The sequence below is a fragment of the Halichoeres trimaculatus genome, unplaced genomic scaffold (genome assembly GCF_033239565.1).
Source record: "Halichoeres trimaculatus isolate MK-OKI-2021-1 unplaced genomic scaffold, fHalTri1.1 fHalTri1_scaffold_15, whole genome shotgun sequence".
Lineage (NCBI taxonomy): Eukaryota > Metazoa > Chordata > Actinopteri > Labriformes > Labridae > Halichoeres > Halichoeres trimaculatus.
Window position 1 is genome coordinate 1040997 of NW_027437193.1, and position 24182 is coordinate 1065178.

The 24182-nt window shown below is 49.1% G+C and overlaps 3 protein-coding genes, 1 long non-coding RNA gene and 1 other non-coding gene across 5 annotated transcripts in view; 1 reads left to right on the forward strand and 4 right to left on the reverse strand.

Moving 5' to 3' along the window:
- Positions 1-3923, reverse strand: part of LOC141803839 (uncharacterized) — a 4277-nt gene extending 354 nt beyond the window's left edge. The window contains exons 1-3 of the mRNA XM_074687861.1: positions 3699-3923; positions 1762-1909; positions 1-1679 (exon numbers count right to left, since the gene is read on the reverse strand). The exon at positions 1-1679 is cut by the window's left edge and continues 354 nt beyond it. Of these exons, the coding sequence (XP_074543962.1) occupies positions 340-1679; positions 1762-1909; positions 3699-3722 (1512 nt within the window). The 5' untranslated portion in view covers positions 3723-3923 and the 3' untranslated portion in view covers positions 1-339. The remainder of the gene's footprint in view (positions 1680-1761; positions 1910-3698) is intronic.
- Positions 3924-4233: 310 nt separating this feature from the next.
- Positions 4234-6646, reverse strand: LOC141803857 (uncharacterized). Its single transcript, XR_012599611.1, has 4 exons — positions 6516-6646; positions 5409-5501; positions 5076-5158; positions 4234-4567 (listed from the first exon to the last, which is right to left on the reverse strand). It is a non-coding gene; the product is annotated as an uncharacterized LOC141803857 (long non-coding RNA).
- LOC141804951 (small nucleolar RNA SNORD89) lies at positions 4890-5002 on the reverse strand. Its single transcript, XR_012599672.1, has one exon. It is a non-coding gene; the product is annotated as a small nucleolar RNA SNORD89 (small nucleolar RNA).
- Positions 6647-8097: 1451 nt separating the features above from the next.
- On the reverse strand, positions 8098-10719 carry tmub1 (transmembrane and ubiquitin-like domain containing 1). The gene is made up of 3 exons (XM_074687882.1): positions 10349-10719; positions 9192-9731; positions 8098-8895 (listed from the first exon to the last, which is right to left on the reverse strand). Exons 2-3 carry the CDS (start codon positions 9686-9688, stop codon positions 8544-8546), a joined length of 849 nt encoding a protein of 282 aa, XP_074543983.1. The 5' UTR covers positions 9689-9731; positions 10349-10719; the 3' UTR covers positions 8098-8543.
- A 1257-nt stretch (positions 10720-11976) lies between these two features.
- On the forward strand, positions 11977-21714 carry asap1a (ArfGAP with SH3 domain, ankyrin repeat and PH domain 1a). Its single transcript, XM_074687841.1, has 29 exons — positions 11977-12302; positions 12742-12814; positions 13505-13635; positions 14129-14203; positions 14336-14385; positions 14739-14868; positions 14989-15074; positions 15148-15223; positions 15316-15402; positions 15681-15689; positions 15824-15924; positions 16014-16083; positions 16167-16254; positions 16576-16624; positions 16735-16901; positions 17004-17137; positions 17223-17314; positions 17393-17579; positions 17762-17847; positions 17941-18056; positions 18157-18224; positions 18313-18420; positions 18509-18734; positions 18938-19090; positions 19172-19232; positions 19313-19377; positions 19535-19953; positions 20053-20175; positions 20443-21714. Exons 1-29 carry the CDS (start codon positions 12177-12179, stop codon positions 20515-20517), a joined length of 3231 nt encoding a protein of 1076 aa, XP_074543942.1. The 5' UTR covers positions 11977-12176; the 3' UTR covers positions 20518-21714.
- The last annotated feature ends 2468 nt before the right edge of the window (positions 21715-24182 follow it).

Consider the following 24182-nt stretch of genomic DNA (forward strand, 5'->3'; position numbering starts at 1 on the left):
TGTCCATCGCCACACCCCTGTGAAAAGGGGGCAGGTGTGTCTCAGTCTCAGATCTGGACTGTGTCTCAAACCATGTCCTTCTGTTACGACACGAACATCAACCTCTGAAGCTTCACACTCACTGGAAACTACCATCACATCTCACAGCTGCTCACAGCTGGTTCCCCACTTTTCATCGATTAATCCATCAGCCAAGATGGCGACCACTGGGTGTAAGCGGTGAAATTTTCTGACTGTGCGAGTGAAGCAGAGAGATCGAAGTGCTCTGTGTCGTCAGGCTGTCAGTGTACGTTCAGGAGGACAGGATGTGAGACACAGCCAGAGTCTCCGCCCAGACCGTCACTCAACCGGCTGATGGTCGATAAACCTCTTCAGGTGCAGGCGCAGCACTCCTTTGGTTTTGAACGTCTTGCCACAGTCGCAGGCGTGCGGCCGTTCCCCAGTGTGGTCGAGCTGGTGGACGCGCAGCAGCGTGCTGGTGAAGAAGAACTCCCCGCAGGTGAAGCAGTAGTGGCTCTTCTCTCCGGTGTGTTTGGTCCTCTGGTGGCTCAGCAGCGACCCCGACGTGGTGAAGCTCTGCCCGCAGTCCTGGCAGCTGAAGGGGCGCTCGCCGGTGTGGATCCTCTCGTGGGCCCTCCAGGAGTTGTGGTAGGAGAAGGCCTTGTCGCAGTACGAGCACTGGTACAGCTTCTCCTTGGTGTGACTGAGCCGGTGCATCTTCAGGTAGTGGGCGATGGTGAAGCTCTTCCCGCAGTCGCCGCAGGTGAACGGCTTCTCGCCCACGTGGAACAGCGTGATGTGCGACCTCAGGTGAGAGGACTGGGTGAACCTCTTCCCGCAGGTGGTGCAGAGGAACGGTCTCTCCCCGGTGTGGGTGACCATGTGGGACTTGAGGTGGGGGGACTGTGTGAACCTCTTGCCGCACTCGATGCAGCCGTAGGGCTTGAGTCCGGTGTGCGTGCGGTTGTGCAGCTTCAGTCCCTGCAGGCTGGAGAAGCTCTTGCCGCACTCGGAGCAGTGGTAGTCCCTCAGGTCTTCGTGGGTCCTCTGGTGGCTGCGCAGGCCGCCCGGCAGCTTGAAGCCTTTCCCACAGGTGGGGCACTTGTGGGGCTTGCTGTCGGAGTGGGTGACCTGGTGCACCTTGAGACTCTGGGGGTTGCTGAAGGTCTTGTTGCAGACCAGGCAGGGCAGCGGCTGTGGGTTCCTGTGCGACCGGCGGTGGAAGTTGAAGCCTTGGTAGGAGACGAACATCTTGTTGCAGTCTTTGCAGTGGTAGCACTTCTCCCCCTCGTGCACCTGCAGGTGGTCTGAGAGCTCGTCCTCCTCGCTGAAGCCGTCCCCGCAGAACCAGCATTTAAAGGGTTTGATCCCAGAGTGGGTCCGGTGGTGCGTCTTCCAGTCCCTCTTCAGGGCGAAGGACTTGTGGCAGTAGGAGCACCTGTAGGGCTCCCTGCGGTCGTGGACCTGCTGGTGGAGCACAAGGCTCATCAGGGTGGGGTAGGTCTTCCCGCACTGCCAGCACTGGTTGGGGGCGTGTCCTTGGTGTGTTTTCAGGTGAGCCTCCAGGTGAGAGCTCTTGTAGAAACCTTTGGTACACTGGAAGCAGTAGAGCATCTTTCTGCCCGAGGTGCTCAGGTTGTAGAGTCTCCGTGTGGGGGGGCGGAGCTGAGGGTGGTCGTCTGTGGGGGTCAGAGGTCGGGTTAGCTGTACAACAAGCTGCATTTACTTTCAACCAATCAGCATGCTGTAAAGACTTCTTACCAAGAGACAGGAAGTCCCGCCCCTTCAGCCACAGCCTGCAGTCGGTCAGCGTGACGGACAGCTTCTTGAGGACATGATAGGACCGGATCTCTACGTCGTCGTCCGGCTCCACTTTGACGTGAACCTCCGAGAGTTCGTCAGCTGCGTCCTGAAACAAGAGCTGGACTGTGACATCCTGAGACGGTTTCTCTGAGGAAGGAAGGGGGTCCAACAAAAACCATTCAAGAGCTCCACATGGGGGAAACTGAGTCTGGAGCAGGGGTGAGAGTAGGCTGCCAAGGTCCGGTACTGAGTCCCACTTCATCTCATAATAAGAACTTTTTTATCTAAAAATTTCTAACTTTAATCTCTTCATTTTGACTTTTTATCACAAAATAACTGGATCTCATTTTTTCCACTTTCTCTAATAATTATTACTTTTGTATCCTATAATTTTGATTTTTCATCTCAAACTTTTCACTTTATCTCATAATTGTGTTTTTATACATTATAATTTCAACTTTCTAACACATTACTTTGAATTTTTATTTCATAAGCATGACTTTACTATCTCATTATTTTGACTTTTTCTCAGATTTTTTATTTTTTTTTGTAACTGGTGGCTTCCATAGCGCCCAGCCTTGTAACATTTAACGCCTTTATGTTCGTTGCATGTCCCAATTAAAATCAGTAGGAGAGTTAAAAGTTGTATTTCGTGTCACTTGGATTACTTTTATGGTTTCTGGTGTGTCTACACTAGAAACACGGTGGTCGCTCGGGGATCGAATCAGTGCGTTTGATTTAATGTAACGGGATGTTTTCATGTCAGAAAACAGTGGAAACCTTTTAGATGATGTGTTTTGATGAGGGGTAGATCCACTTTTTCATGAGCCCACAGGTCACCTAAATGTTTTTATTTGTTTGGGTGTTGGTCGAAAACCGAAAACCGTGACCACTAAACCATGATAAGAGCCGAACCATGGATTTTGTGAACCGTTCCATTCAAAGTACCAGCAAAACCACTTTCACCCCCTGGTCTGGAGTCAGAGCCACCACACACAGGGATCAAAGTTTTATTCCTCAAGTCAGACCTCTCCTGAACCAGAGACCGGGTCAGAATCAGGATCATCGACAGTCAAACGAAGCATCAAACATGTGACTCTGCATGCAGTGAGTGTGAGATGCATCAGAGTTCAGCTCTATGGACCAAAGAGGGAAAAACAAAGTTTCCTGAGCTGCATCTCTGTAAACTTTAATCATCATTATTAGCAGAACTTCAGCTCCTCCACAGGCTGATCTGACACACACACACACACACACACACACACACACACACACACACACACACACACACACACACACACACACACACACACACACCCTCAGTCTGCCTGAACTCTGAGGCTGATCTGGCTCAGGAGCTTCAGGAGACCAGCAGGCCTCCCCAGCTGCCAACACCCCCTGGCAGGGGCAGACCCTGAACCAAACCCCAGCCACAGTCTGCTCATGTCAGCCCCCCTGCTGAGCCACACACACACCAGACCGCAGAGCCGCCCACCCTTCAGGGGATCACATCAGACCGTGGACCTCTTAAATTCGGCTGAGACCATGTTTCCCTCAGACTGAACCTGAGGCTCTGGTCCACCTGTGTGACCTCGTGCTTTCAGCTCAGTCTGAACGGGACCAGCACGGGTCTGAAGAGATAGACTAAAGCAGAGTTCTGCTGGGTCGGAGCCGGATCCAGCCCGGTGCAGGTCTAAGGGGCACTGAAGCGTCTGGGTCAGTTTGTGTGCTCAGTCTGAGCGCTGTGAGCTCCTTCACCCTGGATCGGTTTCTGGATGGGGTCTGGTGGGGGCTCCCCTCCCTCTGCTCTACGGGCTAGCTCCGCTAGCCTCCTGCTAACAGCTCAGACCGCTCAAACAGCGGCCGGGGGAGGGGTGGGGGGTCGGTCGGTTTACCGGAGCAGCTGGGTCGGTGTCCATCCCGCGGGTTCGGCTGTCAGCTAGTCTCCGGTCGGTTCTGACCCGGTTCTGCTCTGTTTAGAGGAGCTAACACTGCAACTTCTTCTTCTACGGCGACAACTCGGCTGAGCAGCCGCTGACTTCCGGAGAAGTTTGTCCTCCAGGACAGAAAAGTTCATCTGGGCAGAACCAGAATCCTTCTGTTCTCAGTGACCCGGATCCCTGCTGAGCTGGTCTCTGTCCAGAAAGACCTGAGATCACCCAGAGGTCAGAGTGTGTGTGTGTGTGTGTGTGTGTGTGTGTGTGTGTGTGTGTGTTCAATGAGGTACACACTTTTAGACTCCAACAGGTTTATTTTGATGTGACTAACACAGCTCCATCAGCTCCACAGGAAGAGACAGTGTGAGCTTCTGTCCAGGAGGTGGCGCTCAGTGTCTGCAGGCCCTCACTGTTCTGTCTGACATGGTGCATTATGTGTGTGTGTGTGTGTGTGTGTGTGTTTATAACATCACAGCAAGGACTCTGGAAAAAAAAATCCCCAGACTTTATTTCATGATTCAAGATGATATAAACTTTATTTACACAACCTCAAACTGAGCACACACACACACACACACACACACACTCTGCAGGGGTGTGAAGACGTCATTCATACTGTAAACATGTCAGGGTGGTATCAGCCTGCCGGGACCCTGAGACAGACCTGGTCCTGTCCTCCACCTTCATACAGGTGAGTCTCCGCTTCATCTGAGAGATCGCAACACCTGCCTCAGCACGTCCACCACTGACTGAAGACCACCACCCTGGGCTGCTCAACAGAACCAGAAGCTGGACTCAGGATCTGAGGGGTCCAGGACAGCTTCTCCCTACATCAGAGTAAAACTTTTTTTAATGTTAGAGTCACCAAATCCAGCACAGCTGATGGTGAAAGTCTTGTAGTTATGGCAACACAATGCTATAACACCAAGCATCCTCAGTACTCTATCACAATGCTAACAGGAGCTAATAGCAGGAGCCTATAATGCTAACAGAAGGGGCTAACAGCATGAGCTGACAATGTTAACAGCAAGAGCTAACAATGCTATTAGCAGGAGCTGACAATGCTAACAAGAGCTAAAGGTTAAATATTCTGATGTGTGTGTGTGAGACAGCGGTCAGGCCTGAACCCTGAGAGCGGTCCAGTCCTGGGTCGGGATCAGATGAACGCTTCGGTCAGTCTTTGTCAGGGCGCCCCCGCTCTGAGAACAAGCTGCCTGGCGGGGGCGCTACAATTCGGCCTTTTGTTCACATCATCTCCCAGCGGACAGTAACTCCGCCCACTGTGACATCAGCAGCACCAACCCCTGATTGGACAATAAAAACTGACCAACTCACCTTATGACATCACAGCTTTCTCTTCAGCAGGTGGTTCTGTCACAGCCAACCAGAGCACGTTGATGACATCACAGCAGCCTGTCCTGTCAGAGCCAATCAGAGAGCAGAGTCACCAGAAGGTACAGACTCACCTGGGCAACAAGTTAAACATCTGCCTGAGTCAGAATACGCTTCAGTCCGGTTTTGTCATGGCCCCCCCCTCTGTGAACAGACTGCTGGAGGCGGGGCTTCAGTCGGCCTTTCATTTCATCACTCTCAGTTGGTTAGACAGGTGAACAGGTAGACAGGTAAACCAGACCCTGCTGGGTCAGAACACACACTGAGGGGGGTTACCTGAACGCCTCAGCTCCACAGATCCAGAGTCAGACGCCACACATCCTGATCCACTTTGGGGCTGGTGGATCCTGGTCCCGGTCCACACAGATGCTACAGTAACAAACAGAGGTTACCTGAGGATCACCTGAGGTCTTTCTGGTCTGATTGGGAAACAGAGGACGCTCCTGTCTGCTCACACACCTGGAGGCCTGATATTGGGAGGATCTATGCTTTGAGTGTCTAGATTCATGAAACTTTTGGTTTTATGGTTGGCAGATACAAGATGAGATGTAAATAGAATTGTTTCATTTTATATGGAAAAGCAGGACTTTGTGTTTTTGCGTAAATAACTGGCGCTCTCATATCAAGCTGAGACTCTTCTCAGCAAGACCACACACAGCTCGAAAAAAAAAAACCATTTTCACTTTTGGATTAAAGATTCGTTGTAGATGATGAAGTGCCTCCTGTGTTTGCTGAAAAACAATACTGTTGTTCCGAGACTCACCGTCATACCTAAAAAAAAAAAAAAGGGAGCAAGAGGAGAACAAAGGAGAGAGAAGAGGTGAAGGAGGGATAGAGGGCGAACTCAAGCTTGTGAGAGAAACAATTGTTTCTAGCCGTTTGGTTCTTTATGATCTTACTTTTGATACTTCAGTAATTTTAATTAAAGCTAGTTTAAGACTTTTACTAAAGTGATTTTTTAGTGGTTGGCTTTCACTTTACGGGAAGAATGGCTCAAGTCTGGCTTTCAAGTACTTTATACATCACTGATGAAATGTTGACGGACACCGGGGTTAGCTTTAGCTGTTCGGCACATGCGCAATGCTTCGTTCTAAAGACTGCGAGCGTTACCGCTTAAACTTTCCCGCCACACAGGCCCTACCTTAACTTGTATAATCCAGTCTGTGGCTCTGAGTCTTTGACCTGCCTGTGGGTCTGAACAGTCCCTGCTCACCGGTAACGGGTCGGTTTAGACGCGTTTAACGGGAGCTCGGTCCTCAGAGAAAGACGGACACACCGACCGACCGGCAGAGCTCAGAGTAACAGACCGACGGAATAACGGAATAACAAACTGACAGAGTAACGGACTAACAGATTGACAGACTGACAGAGAAACAGACTCACCCACACTCTGAGCCGCTGCAGCGCCAGAAACCTCGAGAACTCTCTCTCATATTTACCTCATGTTTCTCAGCGCCTCCATGTTTAATTATAGGATCCAGCAACCAATCAGGCTGTCTCCCTTCTTCTTCTGGTGTTTTCTATCAGGCACGCTGCTGCCCTCTAACGGCCTGGTCTTCAAACTGGCAGCGACACATGTTCTTAAAGATGAAACAAACTCATCTTCATTCTTTGTTTTCCTGTCAGTTTAAGACATGTGAGGGCATCTATCTGAATATCTGTCAAAAAATCAAATTCAAACTGGACTTGATGGGCATGGAGGTTTTTTTTTTTAACATGTTGCCAAAGCTAGTGCAGAAATAAAAGGATTGAGAAAACTTATCAATAAGCAAACACATATTAAGAACAAAAAAGTAAAAATATCAAACAGAAATAAAAAAATAAAAAAATAAATGAACAAAAAGTGATCTATATTTACATGGGTATAGATGGTTTTTGTTACCCATAAAACCTTAATGACTGTCTCTGGCAGCAGCCTGTCTAACCCTGGGACCAGCTGTCACAGTCTGAGACAGAATCTTCTGGATCTGTTCCTCTTCAGGGAGATGAAAAAGTTCAGAGCAAAAATTGTAAATTTGTGGAAAAATGTGTCTCAATATTTGATTAATTTTGACAGGTGATGAGGAAATGATCCCAGTTTCTACCTGTCCTGTGTTACAGAGCCTGAAAACTCTGAGATATCTCTAACCACTGGTTTCTGTACGGATCAGTCTGTAACAGCCAGTTTATGATCAGAGTCTGTGTTTAGTGAGTGTCTATCTATCTATCTATCTATCTATCTATCTATCTATCTATCTATCTATCTATCTATCTATCTATCTATCTATCTATCTATCTATCTATCTGCCAGCTCTGTTGCCTTCATGGTCTGCATATGGGTCGGGATTTCCTCATCTCCAAGTTGACCCTTTCACACATTTCTGATTTTTATTTCTTCTAACAAAATTTTGAATTCTCTGTTTTTTCTAAGTGAAACAGCAAACATTTTAACCATTGTGTGTGTGGGGTTTCCTCTGACAGACACCTGTAGTGCAGCCCCTGACCACCTGGATGCTCAGCTTCAGGTAGTGACATCACAGCGTGCGCGCCATCACATGTATTTTAACATTGACCAGCAGAGAGTGACTCTATGATGAACGTTCAGCGTGAAACACAAACTCTCCTCTCTAACCTGGTCACCTGACCTCACTGCTGAGGTCTTCTGTGGTTCTGCTGACCTGTCCTCAGACTGATGGTGCTTTCAGGTGTGATGTGTAAATCTGTGTGTTTGTAGACTCACCTGTACAGGAACACCTCTGTTGACCTGCTGTAAAACACTCAATTAGTCCCTCCCCACCTCAGAAACACCTGTTACCTTAGTTCCACAGGTGAGTTCAGGACCTGAACCATGTGTACGGCCTGAATTACTGCAGGGTTAATTTAGGGGGCGGGGCTTAGATGTCCCTGAGGATCAGTGATGTACCTGTGTGTTCAGCTGTGACTCCTCCCCTCTGAGAGGTAAACAAACACAAACAAACACAACAAGATAAATAAATGATTTAATAGAATTTCTGTCTCTTGAAAAGCTGAGATTTCATTTAAACCTTACTACTCTCTGTCTCTCTTACACACACACACACACACACACACACACACACACACACACACACACACACACACACACACACACACACACACACACAATCTCTCTCACACACACACTCTGATCCGGTCTGAATCAGACCCCCTTCAGGACCAGAACTACCTACACAGTGAAAGAGGCACGATGATGAGGCTCTACAGAAACCTACAAATTAAAATCAAAGTCCTCGTAAACACTCGGTGTCTCCATGGCAACAGAAAAACAAACATGGACTCTAGAAGCGTCTGTCATCCCGCAGGTCGGGAAAGGTCAGAGGTCACAGAGGGAGCTCCGCGTCCCAGCTGCTGACATCACCAATGGGAGAAAAGCAGCAGCCAATCAGAGAGCAGCTAGCGGCGGTAGACTCCGAAGGCCACCAGGCTGAGGAAGATGGTGACTCCGACCAGCGAGGCGGTGGCCGGGGCCGTGAAGAACTGCCGGTACTGGATCTGACAGTACCACAGCACAGAGAGCATGAGGACCAGCAGGGGCACCATCAGGCTGCCCACGTTCAGCGCCACCTGCACCTGGTCAGCGGGACGGGGCCCCCCTGCTGCCGCCCGGCCGGCGTGCTGCGAGATGTGGCAGTGCAGCACGCAGTTATGGACCAGGTTCAGGGAGGCCAGAGTCTGAGCGTCGTCCTGCAGGAGCTGCCCCTGGTAGATGAGACGCACCTGCTGCTCCTGCCCCGCGAAGTAGGTCCTAAAGACAGGGGTCAAAGGTCAGAGCTGTGAGGACACACGCACCAGGTACGACAGAGAGGCAGATAGAAGCGATGTGTAGCAAAGTGTGTCTTAGCATGTAGCAGCTGCATGTAGCAGCAGTGTGTGTTAGCATGCACTAGCTGTGTGTATTAGCGTGTAGCAGCAGTGTGTGTTAGCATGCACTAGCCGTGTGTATTAGTGTGTAGCAGCAGTGTGTGTTAGTGTGTAGCAGCAGTGTGTTAGCGTGTATTAGCAGTGTGTGTTATCGTGTAGCAGCAGCCTGTGCCGTGTTACCGTTTGATGTATCCGATGGTGTCCTGCGGTTGGACCTGAGCCGTTCTCTCGGTGTCGTTCAAGAACTTCAGTCTCAGCACCATGTTCCTCTGAGCTGATGAAGACTCTCCTCCTCCTCCACCACCTTCTTCTCCTCCTCCTCGTCTTCTCCTCACACCTTCTCCTCCCCCTCCTTCGGGCTCCTCCCCCTGGCCTCCCCCCTCATCCTTCTCCTCCTGTGTGGATGCCCTCGTGGGCGGGGCCTCTGTCAGAGAGCTGTCGCTCACAGAGCTGGAGGGGGAGGATGATGAAGATGAGGTGTTGGTGGAGGATGGAGATGTTTGCCCATGGGCAGGGCCAGTCCTTAGTGAGGGGGCGGAGCCTGTGGTGGAGGTGAACAGGTGCTCTGGGGGCTCAGAGGTGCGGGTGGAGACCCAGGCGAGCAGCAGCACCAGGAGGAGCAGCAGGGAGCCGAACAGCAGCGTCACCTCATCTCCTACGCCTTCGATCAGAGCCATCGCCACAGCAACGCCCGCTGACGTCAACACGGGTCACACACACCTGCACACAGGAGGCGGGGCTTAACATCATCATCAGTTTGGACGTTTATTCAACTACCTGTAAAAATCTGCTGACAGGGCCCGAGGCCTTCTGTCAGACAGACAGGTGGAGAGCAGTGAGACAGGCAGTGAGACAGGTGGAGAGCAGTGAGACAGGCGGAGAGCAGTGAGACAGGTGGAGAGCAGTGAGACAGGTGGAGAGCAGTGAGACAGGCAGAGACAGGTGGAGAGCAGTGAGACAGGCAGAGAGCAGTGAGACAGGTGGAGAGCAGTGAGACAGGTGGAGAGCAGTGAGACAGGTGGAGAGCAGTGAGACAGGTGGAGAGCAGTGAGACTGCAGCGTCTAAGTGTTGATGTTGTGTCTCTGTCCTTCTCTCTGTATGTGTGTGTGTGTCCCTCTTTGTGTGTGTGTGTGTATGTGTGTGTGTAGCTGTTTGGTCGTACAGGTGTACAGAGGTGTGTGTGTGTCCGTCCCTCTGTGTGTCTGTGCCTTGTGTGTGTGTTTGTGTGTGTCCGTCCCGTTGTGTGTGTGTGTCTGTGTACCTCTTTGTGTCTCTGTCACTCTGTGTTTATGTGTGTGTTTGGTCGGACAGGTGTACAGAGGTGTCCCTTGCTCACCTGTCCACGCGCCCAGCTGATCCCGGGTCAGTCTCCACATGAACCTGGGCTCGTGTCGGTCTCACCTGGGCCCTCCGCTGCTCTCTGCTTCACTTTAAAGCTCCTCTCCAACTCCGAGCTAACTGCTAACTGCTAACAGGAAGCACAGGAGGCTACATGCTAACCGCCAGCTCCGTGCTCGTGAGTCAAAGCTCAAACATAGTCACTGAGTCTGCGCGAAAAAAAACATGACGTTTAAACTTAGAGGTTCAGCGGATATACGTCATGTAAGAAGTTAGCTCCAGGCTAATCAGGCTAATCTCCGTTCATACGCTCACTTCCTACTCCGTCTTCTTCTTCTTCGTCCTCTCTGCTTCAGTCGGAAATGACGCAGCAGTGATGCTCTGCAGCACACACACACACACACAATATATAAAGTGTGCTTATTCGTTTGTTGATGGATTGTTTATTTGTTTTTGAATAGTTTGTTTATGGATGGTTTGTTTTTTGAAAGTTACTTTGTTAAGTTATCTGTTTATTTGTTCTCATTGTTTGTTATTGGATAATTTGTTTAATTCATTTGTATTTATTGGATTGTTTGTTAAAAGATTGTTTTTCTTTTTTGTAATTTATTGTTTGTTAATCGATTTTTTTAATTTATTTGTTTTTTGGATTGTCTGTTCATGGATTATTTTTGGATTCTCGTTTGTTTGTTTATTATTTGTTTGTATGTTGATGGAATTATTTTCTTCATTGCTCGATGGGTTGTTTGTCCGTTTGCTTGTTTAGAGATTGATTGTTTGTTTGTTTGTCCATTAATTATATGTTTATTTTTTTGTGGATTGTCCTTTTTTAATGGATTATTTGTTTGTTTATAAATTGTTTGTATATACTTAGTGATATTGTGTTTCTTTATGTATTGTTAGTTTGTATTTGTGTTTGTGGATTGTGTTTGTATTGTTCTGTTATGTTTGGATTGCTTTTTAATGGACTGTTTGTTATTCACTAATCGTTTGTTTGTTTGTTTATTGTTTGTTTGTTTGGTTAAAGACTGTCCAACAGATGCTGTTCAGAGTAAAGAGCAGATGTTTAGAGATGTAAACAATAAGAAGAATCTGTCTGAGGTAGTCAGGGTGCACACAGGAAGTCACGTGATTGATTATTTATTGATGAAATAATTAGAAACATGTGAGGACATGTTTCCATCAGTGGCTCTGAGTTCAGCCTGAGTGCTTTTACATCAATCAGGAATGAATGATGAGCTCCATTCACCTTCATTTGTCTGATCAGGCTCTCCTTTCTCTCCTGCAGTCATCAGCCTGCTGTGTCGCGCATGCGCACTCCATCTGCTTCATCCAGCTGATGCTGAAGCTGTCAAGTTAGTGACGTCAACGGATCGTATAAGTTTCTTTTCAAAATAAGAGTACTTAAAAATAAAGTGAAATGAGTCATGGAGGGGTGGGAGGCACAGAGAGCTGCCACTCCTCCTCTTGTCTGTCTCCCTCTCCCTCACCTCCCTCCTCCCCTGCTCCTCCTCCTCCTCCTACGCGTCCTCACAGACAGCTTGTTGTCACCGTGTCTCCGCTGACGGATGTTAAATGCAGGTGCTGTGGGCTTTTATTTTGAAGGCCAGCCCGGGGTCACGTGGTGCTCGGTGTGTGACTTGACAGCAGGTCAGAGAGGAGAGAGAGTGAATCATCAGGAGGAGACACTCAGAGGACATCAGGTCTGAGACCAGCTGCTGTCCAACACCTGCATTCCTCAGCAGCCCAGTCTCTGTGTGCGTGTGTGCGTGCACGTGCGCGTGTGTGAGTGAGTGTGTGTGTGTGTGTCATTGAGTGTGTGAAGGATGCCGGACCAGATCTCGGTATGTGGGTTCCTGTCCGAGACCACGGAGGACTACAACTCCCCGATCACCTCCAGCTTCAGCACCCGGCTGCAGAGCTGCAGGAACACCGTCAGCATCCTGGAGGAGGTGTGTGTGTGTGTGTGTGTGTGTGTGTGTGTGTGTGTGTGTGTGTGTGTGTGTGTGTGTGTGTGTGTGTGTGTGTGTGTGTGTGTGCTGAATGAAAACAAGGAGATCACCCTGAAACTTGAGCCGAACCGGAAGCGCGGCGCCAGGTGTGTGAGCGCAGACCTGGAGAGTGAGGCTGAGGGGTCAGGGTCTCTGGTCTTTGTCCTGCTGAGATCTGAGAGCCGGGTCTGGTCTGGTCTGAAGGGCTCACCTTGAAGAGGCCACCCGCAGCTGTCTGCAGTGTGTGTGTGTGTGTGTATATGTATGTATGTGTGTGTGTGTGATGGCGTTGATGATGAAGATGAAGATGATGATGATGACTGATATAGCTGGCATCAGATTGATTTGTATGTTGTTTGCTGTGTTCAATGTGTGTGTGTGTGTGTGTGTGTGTGTGCAGGCTCTGGATCAGGACCGTTCAGCTCTGCAGAAAGTGAAGAAGTCGGTGAAATCGATCTACAGCTCAGGACAAGGTAAAGTCTCCTTCGAAAGGTTGATGTCCTGTTTATGTTTTCTTTACACTTTGTTTACACTTTGTTTACACTTTGTTTACACTTTGTTTACACTTTACAGCTCATGACTGTTTAATATGTTTTTAGTGTATCAACAGTGTATTTTTTAAGTCTTCAACGTTTTCTATTTGTTTACATTTTTTCCCATTTATTTACAGCTTGTTTTTAGCTTGTTTACATTTTTTTACAGTTTGTTTACATTGTATTTGCAGTTTGTTGACAGTGCATTAACATTTCTAATACAGGTTGTTTACAGCTAGTTCCAAGATGTTTTAATTTATTTATAGTGTGTTTACATTTTTTTACTGTTTGTTGTCATTTTTTAAATCAAATTTATCTTTTTGTTTATTGAGATTTTTTTGTGTAATTTTTTTTTGAAGTTCATTTTTTATGAATTTTCTTTTGTTGTTTTTCATGTTTACCGTTTGTTGTTAGTGTTTTCTCATTCGAATGTCAATTGAGCTTTTTGTTATAATTTGGGATGCTAATGTTGTTTCAATCAAACTATTTTTTTTATATTTGTTGTTTTTATTTTTGTGTTGTTTATGTAAATGTTGTGTGCTTTTCTTGTGTAATATGTTGTTGTGTATATATATGTTGCTGTTAATATTTGTTGTTGTTGTTGTTGTTGTTGGCGGCTGGGTGGAGCAGAGCATGCTGGGAACCAGGAGCTGTTCAGTCAGGCTCTGGAACGTCTGGGAGGAAACCAGTCTGAGCTGGGATCAGCCTTCCTCATGTTCTCCGGACTCGTGAGGGAACTCGCTGCTCTGCTCAAAAACCTGGTCAGTCAACCTGTCAGTCAACCTGTCAGTCAACCTGTCAGTCAACCTGTCAATCAACCTGTCAGTCAACCTGTCAATCAACCTGTCAGTCAACCTGTCAGTCAACCTGTCAATCAACCTGTCAGTCAACCTGTCAATCTGTCAGTCAACCTGTCAGTCAACCTGTCAATCAACCTGTCAGTCAACCTGTCAGTCAACCTGTCAGTCAACCTGTCAGTCAACCTGTCAGTCAACCTGTCAATCAACCTGTCAATCTGTCAGTCAACCTGTCAGTCAACCTGTCAATCAACCTGTCAGTCAACCTGTCAGTCAACCTGTCAGTCAACCTGTCAGTCAACCTGTCAATAGATCCGTCATCAGTAATCATCCATCAACCCATCAATGTTTCCAGTCAGTGAGGTCATGTGATCAGGGTCATGTGATGAGTCATGTAATAACGTTGTGTTTTTGGTGTCATGTGACCTGTGTGTGTGTGTTTGTGTGTGTGTTTCAGCTCCAGTCTCTGAGTCATAACGTGCTCTTTGGTCTGGACTCGCTGCTGAAAGGAGACCTGAAGGGGGTCAAAGGGGTCAGTCTGGTTCTGTTTCAGAAATAGTTCTGGTTTTGGTAATTTGCTGTCTTTGGTTTGATGGGACTCATGTAGCTTAGCATGCTAGCACTGATATCTGTGCAGGTAAAACTGTCTCTGTCTCTGCTGCAGGACCTGAAGAAACCCTTCGACAAAGCCTGGAAGGACTACGAGACCAAACTGTGAGTGGCCATCAGGGGTTAGCGCTGCTCTGTGACAGGCTCAGTCTGGTTTCTGTCCACGGCTGCAGACAGACCAGGAGAGCGCTGTTTATGAGCCGTCATCACGTACACACAGACACCATGACAGAACTCCATGCTTTCTTTACTGCTCCAGATACAATGCTACGTAGCTTAGCATGCTAGCTTGGGCCTCAGGTTCGTGTGTTGGTGCGCTGAAGTCCCGTTAGCAACAGCTGAACAGTCCTCTTTTAGCTCACAGAGTGTTTAATCCCACAATGCATCAGCAGATGTGTGAAGGCAGACAGGAAGTCAGTGTGTGTGTGTGTGTGTGTGTGTGTGTTCCTGTTCCTTAGCTCAAAGATCGAGAAGGAGAAGAGAGAGCACGCCAAGCAGCACGGGATGATCCGCACCGAGATCACCGGGGCGGAGGTCGCTGAGGAGATGGAGAAGGAGAGGAGGATGTTCCAGCTGCACATGTGCGAGGTAGAGTCCTGCAGCGCCCCCACAGGCTGCTGTGAGAACTACAGCCACAGTCTGTCCAACTGCGTGTGTGGGTGTGTGTGTGTGTGTGTGTGTGTGTGTGTGTGTGTGTGTGTCCCACAGTATCTGATAAAGGTGAATGAGATAAAGACGAAGAAAGGAGTGGACCTGCTGCAGAACCTCATCAAATATTTTCACGCTCAGTGCAAGTAAGACACCTTCACAACAGGATGGCTCTTATTTTGAAAATCTCTACTTCCTGTCATGTCTTCCTGTTTGTAGTTTCTTTCAGGATGGTTTAAAAACAGCCGACAGACAGAAGCAGGACATCGAGAAGCTCACTGTCGACCTGTCCAATGTAAGAAACACTACCTTCCTGTCTAACACAGCGCCACCTGCTGCTCAGGTGATGCTCAGGTGATGCTCAGAGCTTCTCTTCTGTGTCCACAGATCAAACAGAGTCAGGATGAGGAGAAGAAACAGCTGACAGCCCTCAGAGATCTCATCAAGAGCTCCTTACAGCTCGACCAGAGGGAGGTATGACCCCTGTGTGGGCGGGGCTAACCCGAGGGGGCGGAGTTTACCTGATATTGATTTCAGAAACACTCAGTCCCTGTGATCAGCACCTGTCTCATCTTTCTTACTTCACGTGTTTTTGTGTTGTTTTTGAAGCTCCTCACCTGAGTGGAGCTGATTGGCTGTGATGTGTCAGGGGGCGTGGCCTAATGATCCATGTTTTTCATAATGCAGTAAGTTTAAACCTGCTCTCTCTGACCTTTGACCTCTGTCTCTTTCCCTGCTGCCTCTGACTGCAGTCCAGGAGAGTAAGTCTGAACCCTACATCACCTTCACTCCACAGTTTGATAAGAAACTGCTGCTTAACCTGTGTGTGTGTGTGTGTGTGTGTGTGTGTGTGTGTGTGTGTGTGTGTGTGTGTGTGTGTGTATGTGTGCCCCAGGACTCTCAGAGCAAACAGGCAGCGTACAGCATGCACCAGCTGCAGGGGAACAAAGAGTTTGGCAGTGAGAAGAGGGGGACCCTGCTGAAGAAGAGTGACGGGTGTGTTTGATGCGTCCACCTGTACGGCACACACAGGTGGAGGTGAACAGGAAATAGAATAACCGTGAGTTTGTTTGTGTCTCCGTCAGGTTGAGGAAGGTGTGGCAGCGCAGGAAGTGTTGGGTGAAGGGTGGAGTCCTCACCATCTCCCACGCAACAGTAAGAACTACATCTCCCAGCATGCACTGCTTCAGGTCAGAGGCCAGCATGTGATAAAAACACTTCCTCTCTCTGTCTCTCAGTCGAACAGACCGCCAGTCAGGTTGAACCTTCTCACCTGTCAGGTGAAGCCGAGCACGGATGACAAGAAGAGCTTTGACCTGATCTCCCGTAAGTGTGTGTGTGTGTGTGTGTGTGTGTGTGTGTGTGTGTGTGTGTGTGTCTGTGTGTGTGTGTGTGTGTGTGTGTGTGTACAGTGTAAATACAAACCCCCTGAGCTCCCCCTTGTGGACAGACCCTGTCATGGACATAATGATGTTCATGTACACAGAGCAGGAGGAGAGGATGAGTCGGACAGGGGACACCTGGGGACACCTGGGGACACCTGGGGACACTGTAGTGATCTTATGTTGAGGAGGGGGCGGAGTCTCACAGGAGTGGGTGTGGTCTAACGACCTGTCAGTGACAGTTTGGCGTCTTCTTGTCCTGCAGATAACCGGACGTACCACTTCCAGGCTGAGGACGAGCTGCAGTTTGTCAGGTGAGACTCACCTTTACCTGCTCAGCTCAGCACACCTGAGCTCATGCTCCTGCCTCTGAGGACAGGTGAGGCTAACACTGTGTGTGTGTGTGTGTGTGTGTGTGTCCCAGCTGGGTGTCTGTGCTGACCAACAGCAAGGAGGAGGCGCTGAACATGGCGTTTCAGGGCGGAGCTCAGAGTTCAGGTGTGGACGAAGAGGAGGAGCTTACCAAGAGCATCATCGACGAGGTGCTGCGGTCGCCAGGCAACGACACCTGCTGCGACTGTGGAGCTTCAGGTGTGTGTGTGTGTAAGTGTGTGTGTGTGTGTCTTCTGTTGTATTTAACAACCCTCCATCATGACAGCTTTACTCTGTGTGTGTGTGTGTGTGTGTGTGTAGACCCCAGGTGGATCTCCACTAACCTGGGGGTCCTCACCTGTATCGAGTGTTCAGGGATCCACAGAGAGATGGGAGTCCACGTGTCCAGAATCCAAAGTCTGGAGCTGGACAAACTGGGAACCTCAGAGCTGCTGGTAACCTGTTAACCTGTTAACCTGTTTGTTTACCTGGTTACCTGTCTGTCTGTTTACCTGATTGTCTCTCGTCTCTTTACATCAGGTTGCTAAGAATGTTGGGAACTGTAGTTTTAATGAGATCTTTGAGGCCAGCCTCCCGTCCGTGTCAGTGAAGCCGTCATCAACCAGCGACATGTGAGTGTCTGACTCTGTAGTGGAGATCACCGTACTGATAAAAACAGGAACTTCCTGTTGACCCGCGTCTCTCTGCAGGACGACCAGGAAAGAGTTCATCAACGCTAAGTACATCGAGCGCAGGTTTGTCCGGCGTACCGTCCCCCCCGGTGACAGCGGGCTGGACCAGGTGTGGGAGGCCGTGCAGTCCAGAGACCTCCTGTCAGTCATCCAGCTGTACGCTGAGGGGGTGGAGCTACTGCGGCCCCTCCCTGAACATGGAAAGGTGAGCTGAGTGACGGTGGTGGTTTGTTCCCTTCAGGTGGTCCAAAGGGTGTGAAGGAAGATCCCTCAGACAATCTGCATGTGTTTACGGGTCCTGGTCTGGAGGTTTTGGGGGTCAGTTCAGGTCTGGGTGTTCTTGGCTGGTATGGATTCTGAACTCAGGTGTGTGAGCGTGTTTTTCAGGAAGCAGGAGAGACGGCGTTACATCACTGCGTCCGGACAGCTGACCGGTCCTCGCTGCACCTGGTCGACTTCCTGGTCCAGAACAGGTAGAGGATCACATGTGAGGGTCTGAGTGTGTGATCTGCCAGGCCCCTGTGTCAGGAGTGTGTCATTCAATGTGTGTGTGTGTGTGTGTGCAGCGGTAACCTGGACGCGCAGACGGACGGGGGGAACACGGCGCTGCATTACTGCTGCCTCTTTAGCCAGGCCGAGTGTGTGAAGCTGCTGCTCAGAGGAAAACCTGACGCCTCCATCAGTAAGACCACCTCACAGTCCTCAGGTCCAGGTCTCCTGAGGTCCAGCATGTGGGCCAGTCTCACCATGAGTGTGACCTAATCAGCTCTGTTTCCTTTCAGCCAATCAGAACGCAGAGACGGCCCTGGACATCGCCCGCCGCCTGAAGAACGCTCAGTGTGAAGAGCCGGTGAGACCCCAGGATGTAAAGGTGTGTGTCGAGGTGTGTGTGAGGATGTGGAGGTGTGGTTAAAAGTGTGTGTCCTGTGTGTGTCCAGCTGGTGGAGTGTCTCTCCGGCAGGTTCAATCCTCACCTCCACGTGGAGTACGACTGGAACCTCCGACTGGACGACTTGGACGAGAGCGACGAGGAGCTGGACGACAAGGTAACACACCTCCTCCTGTCTCCTCCTCCTGTCTCCTCCTCTCTGTCTCCTTCTCACCTTGTCTCCTCCTCCCTGTCTCCTCCTGCAGCCCAGTCCAGTGAAGAAGGAGCGCTCCATGCGTCCTCAAAGCTTCTGTCCCTCCTCCCAGGAGAAGCTCTCCCTGGGTCCCTCCTTGGTTCCTCCTCACAGGGACAAGCAGCGTCTGTCCTACGGCGCGTTTGCTAACCCCGTGTACAGCACCTCCTCTGATACTCCTCCGTCTCCAGGACCGGACTCCTCAAGACCCTCATCTGCAGCCAGTAGCCAAGGAAGAGGTAGGAGACGCTGAGACCTGGAGCAGGTTCTTTGGGGCAGACTAGGATTTGTCTGAGGGCTCCTGAAGGTCTCTCAGGGGTCTTGTGGGGGGCACTTCCTCTCAGTGTGTCTTTGTATGGGCCGGTCTCTGGGGCCCTCTGACTGAGGGGTTTTCAGGGTCCTGGTTTTAAACAGACTCTGATGGATTTGGTTCCTCCCTCAGGCTCCGCCCCCAGTCCGCCTACCTTCCTCCCTCTGACAGGTGGGACAGGGGGCAGCTCCACCCTGAAAAAGAGACCCCCACCCCCTCCACCTGGACACAAGCGTGCTCTGTCAGACCCCCCCAGCCCAGTCCTGCATGGACCAGCAGGTCGAGGTGAGACGGCTGAAACCGTTGATGATTGGTTGATTCTACGCTGATGTCATTCTGACCAAATATGGTTCTGTCTTCAAACAGGAAGTGAGCTGACCCCCCCACCTGGACTCAGGAGCAGCAGGTTTGAGGGGATCCAGCAGAGGTACCCTGATCAGTCTTACAGTTGTTACCCATAAAAGAACCTGCTAAATTTGACCTTTGACCTCTGCTGACTTCCTCCAGTCTGGCCCCCTGTAACCCCAAATCCACTCTGGGACCCCGAGTTCTCCCAAGACTACCTGAGAAAGGTGAGACCCAGCTGCTCTGGGACATGGACTTTACTGAGACCAGCTCTTCAGTCTTGACCCGTGACCCCCTCTCCCCTCTGTCTATGACCTGTTCCTGGTCAGTCTGTGGTCCAATCAGAGCAGGCGTGTAACTTTGACCTCTCTCCGTTTCTCTCAGTGGCTCTGAGGAAGATCGACACCATCCACCTCCCGTCCGTGGACAGACCCACCCAGCCCCCAGACCTCCTCCTGAGGCCCTCATCCCCTCAGCCTGACCCTCAGAAGTCCCCCCCCTTCATAGACGCATCCCCTAGAGACGCCATCACCCCTGGTGACTCCGCCTACAGAGTCCCTGTGGCTGAGAAACCTCAGCTGTTCGACCTCCCTCCAAAACCTCTTCTCAGGGCCCTCCCACCCAAATCCCCCATCTCAAATCCGCTCCTCAGTGACCGGCCCCTTGCTCTGCGGGGATCCAAGACACCATCAGACTCCTGTGACCAGCAGGAGGAGCTGTCACCTCAAGACCAGGACAGTGACCTCGACTCTCTGCCCGGCGCCATGGAACCGCCGGTTCCTCTGCCACGAACCCTGACCCCTGTGAGCTCCTCCTCTCAACCATTATGTCCCTCTGTGTGACAGGTGACCACAGGTGACCCGCTCACAGGTGACCCGCTCACAGGTGACCTCTCTCTACAGGTGAGGAGCAGGATCCGCAGGGTGAGGACCATCTACGACTGCCAGGCCGACAACGAGGACGAGCTGAGCTTCAGCGAGGGAGAGGTGATCATCGTCACAGGCGAGGAGGATCAGGAGTGGTGGGTGAGTCACCTTCATCATCATCGTATCATCTTCTTCATCACTGTGACTTTGTTGGTCAACAAACAGTGGAGTCGCCCTCTGCTGGTTTGAGAGGGCTGGACTGTCAGGTAAGACACATGAGGCTCCGCCCACTCCTCTGTCAGTCTGTTTGAAGTTTATAAACACACAGAACAGTGAAGGGTGTGTGTGTGTGTATGTGTGTAATCACCTGCCCAGGTGAGCAGCAGCAGCTGTCACCTGACTGATCATGTGACTGTCTCCTCTCAGATCGGACACATCGAGGGGCGGCCTGACAGGAGGGGTGTGTTCCCCGTGTCCTTCGTCCACAGCCTGTGTGACTGACAGCTCCAGACACCAATGAGAGGCCAGAATACGCCAAGGACCGCCCACCTGCTGAGGTCACATGGGCGGAAGTGGGCGGGGTCAGAGAGTGGCCAGGTTTAGTCCCTGCTGTAAAGACTCTTTACTATCCTGTTACCATAGAAACCCAGCTGATCAGTCCAGCGGGACGTAGCAACAAAATCTGAGGAGAAGGAAAACACACAGAGGTCAAAGGTCAGAGGACAGCACCCCCTGCTGGACAGGCAGCTCATCACCACACCAGCAGCCAATCAGAGAGAAGCACAAAATCAGGAAGATCATCCAATCAGCAGTGAGCAGACCACCTGAGCCACAGGATGCTCCACCTGAGCGCTCACCTGATCACACTGTCAGTCTGCAGCTCGGAGTGTGTGTGTGTGTGTGTGTGTGTGTGAGACTCTGAAGACGGTCAGACCGTCTGTGACACACACTCACACACACTCAAAGACACACACGCACACACACACGCAGGTGAGTGGGGGCTTCCTGTCAGAGACCCTCAGGTGTCGTCAGTGATGTTCCTTCTCTTCAGATTCCTCCTCTGTAAGCTCTATGTATGTATCTACCTGTTTAATCAGTCTGTGTGTGTGTGTGTACGTACTAAACACACCTGTCACCTGTCATTGCTCCTGTTTAACCTCCTCAGCCAATCACATCCTGTCCTCACAAACAGAACTTTAAACTTTCCTTCAAGAAGCAACGAGACCAGGAGAAACTACCAGAGACAGACGGTGAATCGTGTACGGACCGTTTGTTATCACAGTGTGGATGACAGAGTCTCACAGCCAATCAGAAGCCTCAGATTATATCCAATTAATCCTCGCCAAGCATGCTAACACCCAGCGTCCCCGTAATGTGAGAGAGATAACGTATTTATAGCTATGATAATCCACACAGACAGAGCGCTCGTTAAAGGCTCAGTATAACTGAGAGCCACTGGGAGCTAACCTGAGCTAACATGCGCTAACCTGAGCTCAAACAGGAATACAGCTCCACGGGGCCCAGCTAACGTGCTAGCTCAGCACTGGGGCCCTGTGTGTCATTAACCAAGGTGTTTCTGTTCAGTTACAGCTCAACATTTAAAGTGTTTCGCTGGCAGAGCTGATGCTAACCATGCTAGCTATCACTCTGAGAAATGCTAACTGTATTTTAATGAAGCTGAAAACAATAAACTGAATCTCAAAGCAGAAGGTTCATTCCTTTTCTTCTCTGGCTTTACTCACAAAAAATGTCTCTGGTATGGTTAGCCTAGCTTAGCATTCATCAAAGAAAGACAGGAAGTGTTGTCATCTAAAGGTTTAGTCACAGTGAGGATTTATAGAAGAGATGGGATAAAAGATATAATCTGTTTTTCAAATTTGTTTGTTCGTTCGTTGTATTATAAGTGCTTTTATTGTGAAGCAGCCAGACAGGAAGTCAGACGGCATCAGAAATGTGTTTCCTATTATAATGCTGAAAAAAAAAAACAGAGGCTGACCCGAACTCAAACTGGATTAAAACTTTTATTTTACATGGACTCAAATTTAATCTCATCATCCAATCAGCACACAGCTTATATTCAGTCTCATCCAATCAGCACACAGCTCATTTCTCAGTTTCCTGTGTGTCAGAGTAAGACGGGATCATGTGGCTGAGAGGTTTGTGAGTTTCAGGCTACAAACTGTCTCTGAGTGTAAACCAGGAGGAGGCCGTCCAATCCCCAGGGTCGTATCATGCTGATGGCCTCAGCGAGGCGCCGCTCATTAACATATTTACCTGTCAGGTGGGTCAGCTGTTCACCTGTTTGATCAAACAATCATAGAAAGATATCATCAAATCTGCAGTTAGACGATCAGCTTCAGGTCCAGACAGAAAGGCGTCAACAGACACTGATTTACAGTCACTTTATGATATACACTATAACACACTGTAACACACACTGACACACTGATACTTGCATTAACACACTGCAACACTTACCAACCATAGCCTGTATATAGAGTGGACAGCGTGGCTCCGCCATTTACCATCGTACGGTTTTGAAGCCAAAATTCCTCCGTCACAGGAGCAGACATTGTTGCAGTTTGCAGCCAGAGTCTGTGCAGTAGAGACTGTGAGGGATTCTGGGAGAATCTGAGTGGAGCTGGGTGACAAAAATAATAATTGTTTTCTTATTTCAAGAATTCTATCATTTCCTGACTCTACCTCCAGACATATTTTACAATCCCCGAAAAAATACTCCAGAACGTCAGCTGTCAATCATCATTGAATGTGACGTAAAACCTAGTTTTTAACCTCGTATAACTAATGAAAACAAAACTTTTCAGAAAAAAGAGGACTGAATACAAGACAGCCAAATGATATCTTCAAATCACCACAACAATCAGACGTGAGAAACATTTCTACCAGGTGGATTAATTTTTTAAACTTTGACCACAGCCCATCTGGAATGACTGGGGAGATGGATTTTTTAACCTGTACTGCAGCCAGCCACCAGGGGGAGCAGTTTTTGTGGTGACCTCACTGCGAGCCGAGCAAGCGGACGTCCTTTTTTTTTTTAGTCTATTTTACCAACACACCGTAACAAACAATAACTCAATGTAACATACCTACAGATGATAACACACACTTACACATGGTTTCACTCTGTATCACAGTAACACTCTTAGAAAGACACAAACGTTGTAACATTTACTAACACACTGTATCACACATTTAATAACTGAAACACACTAACACTGCAACATTCAATAAAACTGCAACACACACTGCATTACTGCAACACACTGTAACTCACTGTAACACACACCAGTTCACTGTATCACACACTTACACGCTGTAACACACTGTAACATACACTTACTAAAACTCACTGTTTTTCACTGTCTCACACACTGTAACACATACTTACACACACTAAAACACTGTATCACACACTAACACACATTAACACTGTAACTCATTGTAATGCACACTTACAAAGACACACTGCTATACACTAACTCACTGTCTTAAAGACTAACAGCAACCCACACACTGTCACTCACTTTAACACACCTACAGATAATAATACAGACTAACACATAGTTTCCCACTCTACACACTTTGAAATACACACATATTGTAACATTTACCAACACACTGTATCACACATTTAATTACTGAAATACACACTGTAACACAGTTACACTGCAACATTCATTAACACTCTAACACACTGACACAGTCACATACCAATACACACTAACACACCAAAACACTGTAACACACATTTTGTTGCACCAGCACACTGTATCACACACTAACACACTATCACACACCGTTAACCACTGTAACTCACTTTAAACCACACTCATACATTGTAACACACTGTAATTCACACTCACTCACTGTAAACCACACACACACACACTCTAACACACACTGTAACACAGTCACACACAGTAACTCATTTTTCAACATCCTTACAGTCAGAGCCAACAAAGATTTTACTTTTGTGTATTTTTTTTATTATTATTTTATTTTATTTATTAGAACTCTAAAAGGTGGCCCTCCCTCACCTGCTCAGTTACCTGTGGAGGGAGTCCCGGAGGGGGGCAGGTGAATGTCCTGATCAGTGAGTGCGGCTCTTGGTGGGAGGGGAGCGGTGAGCCGGGTGTTCAGACCCG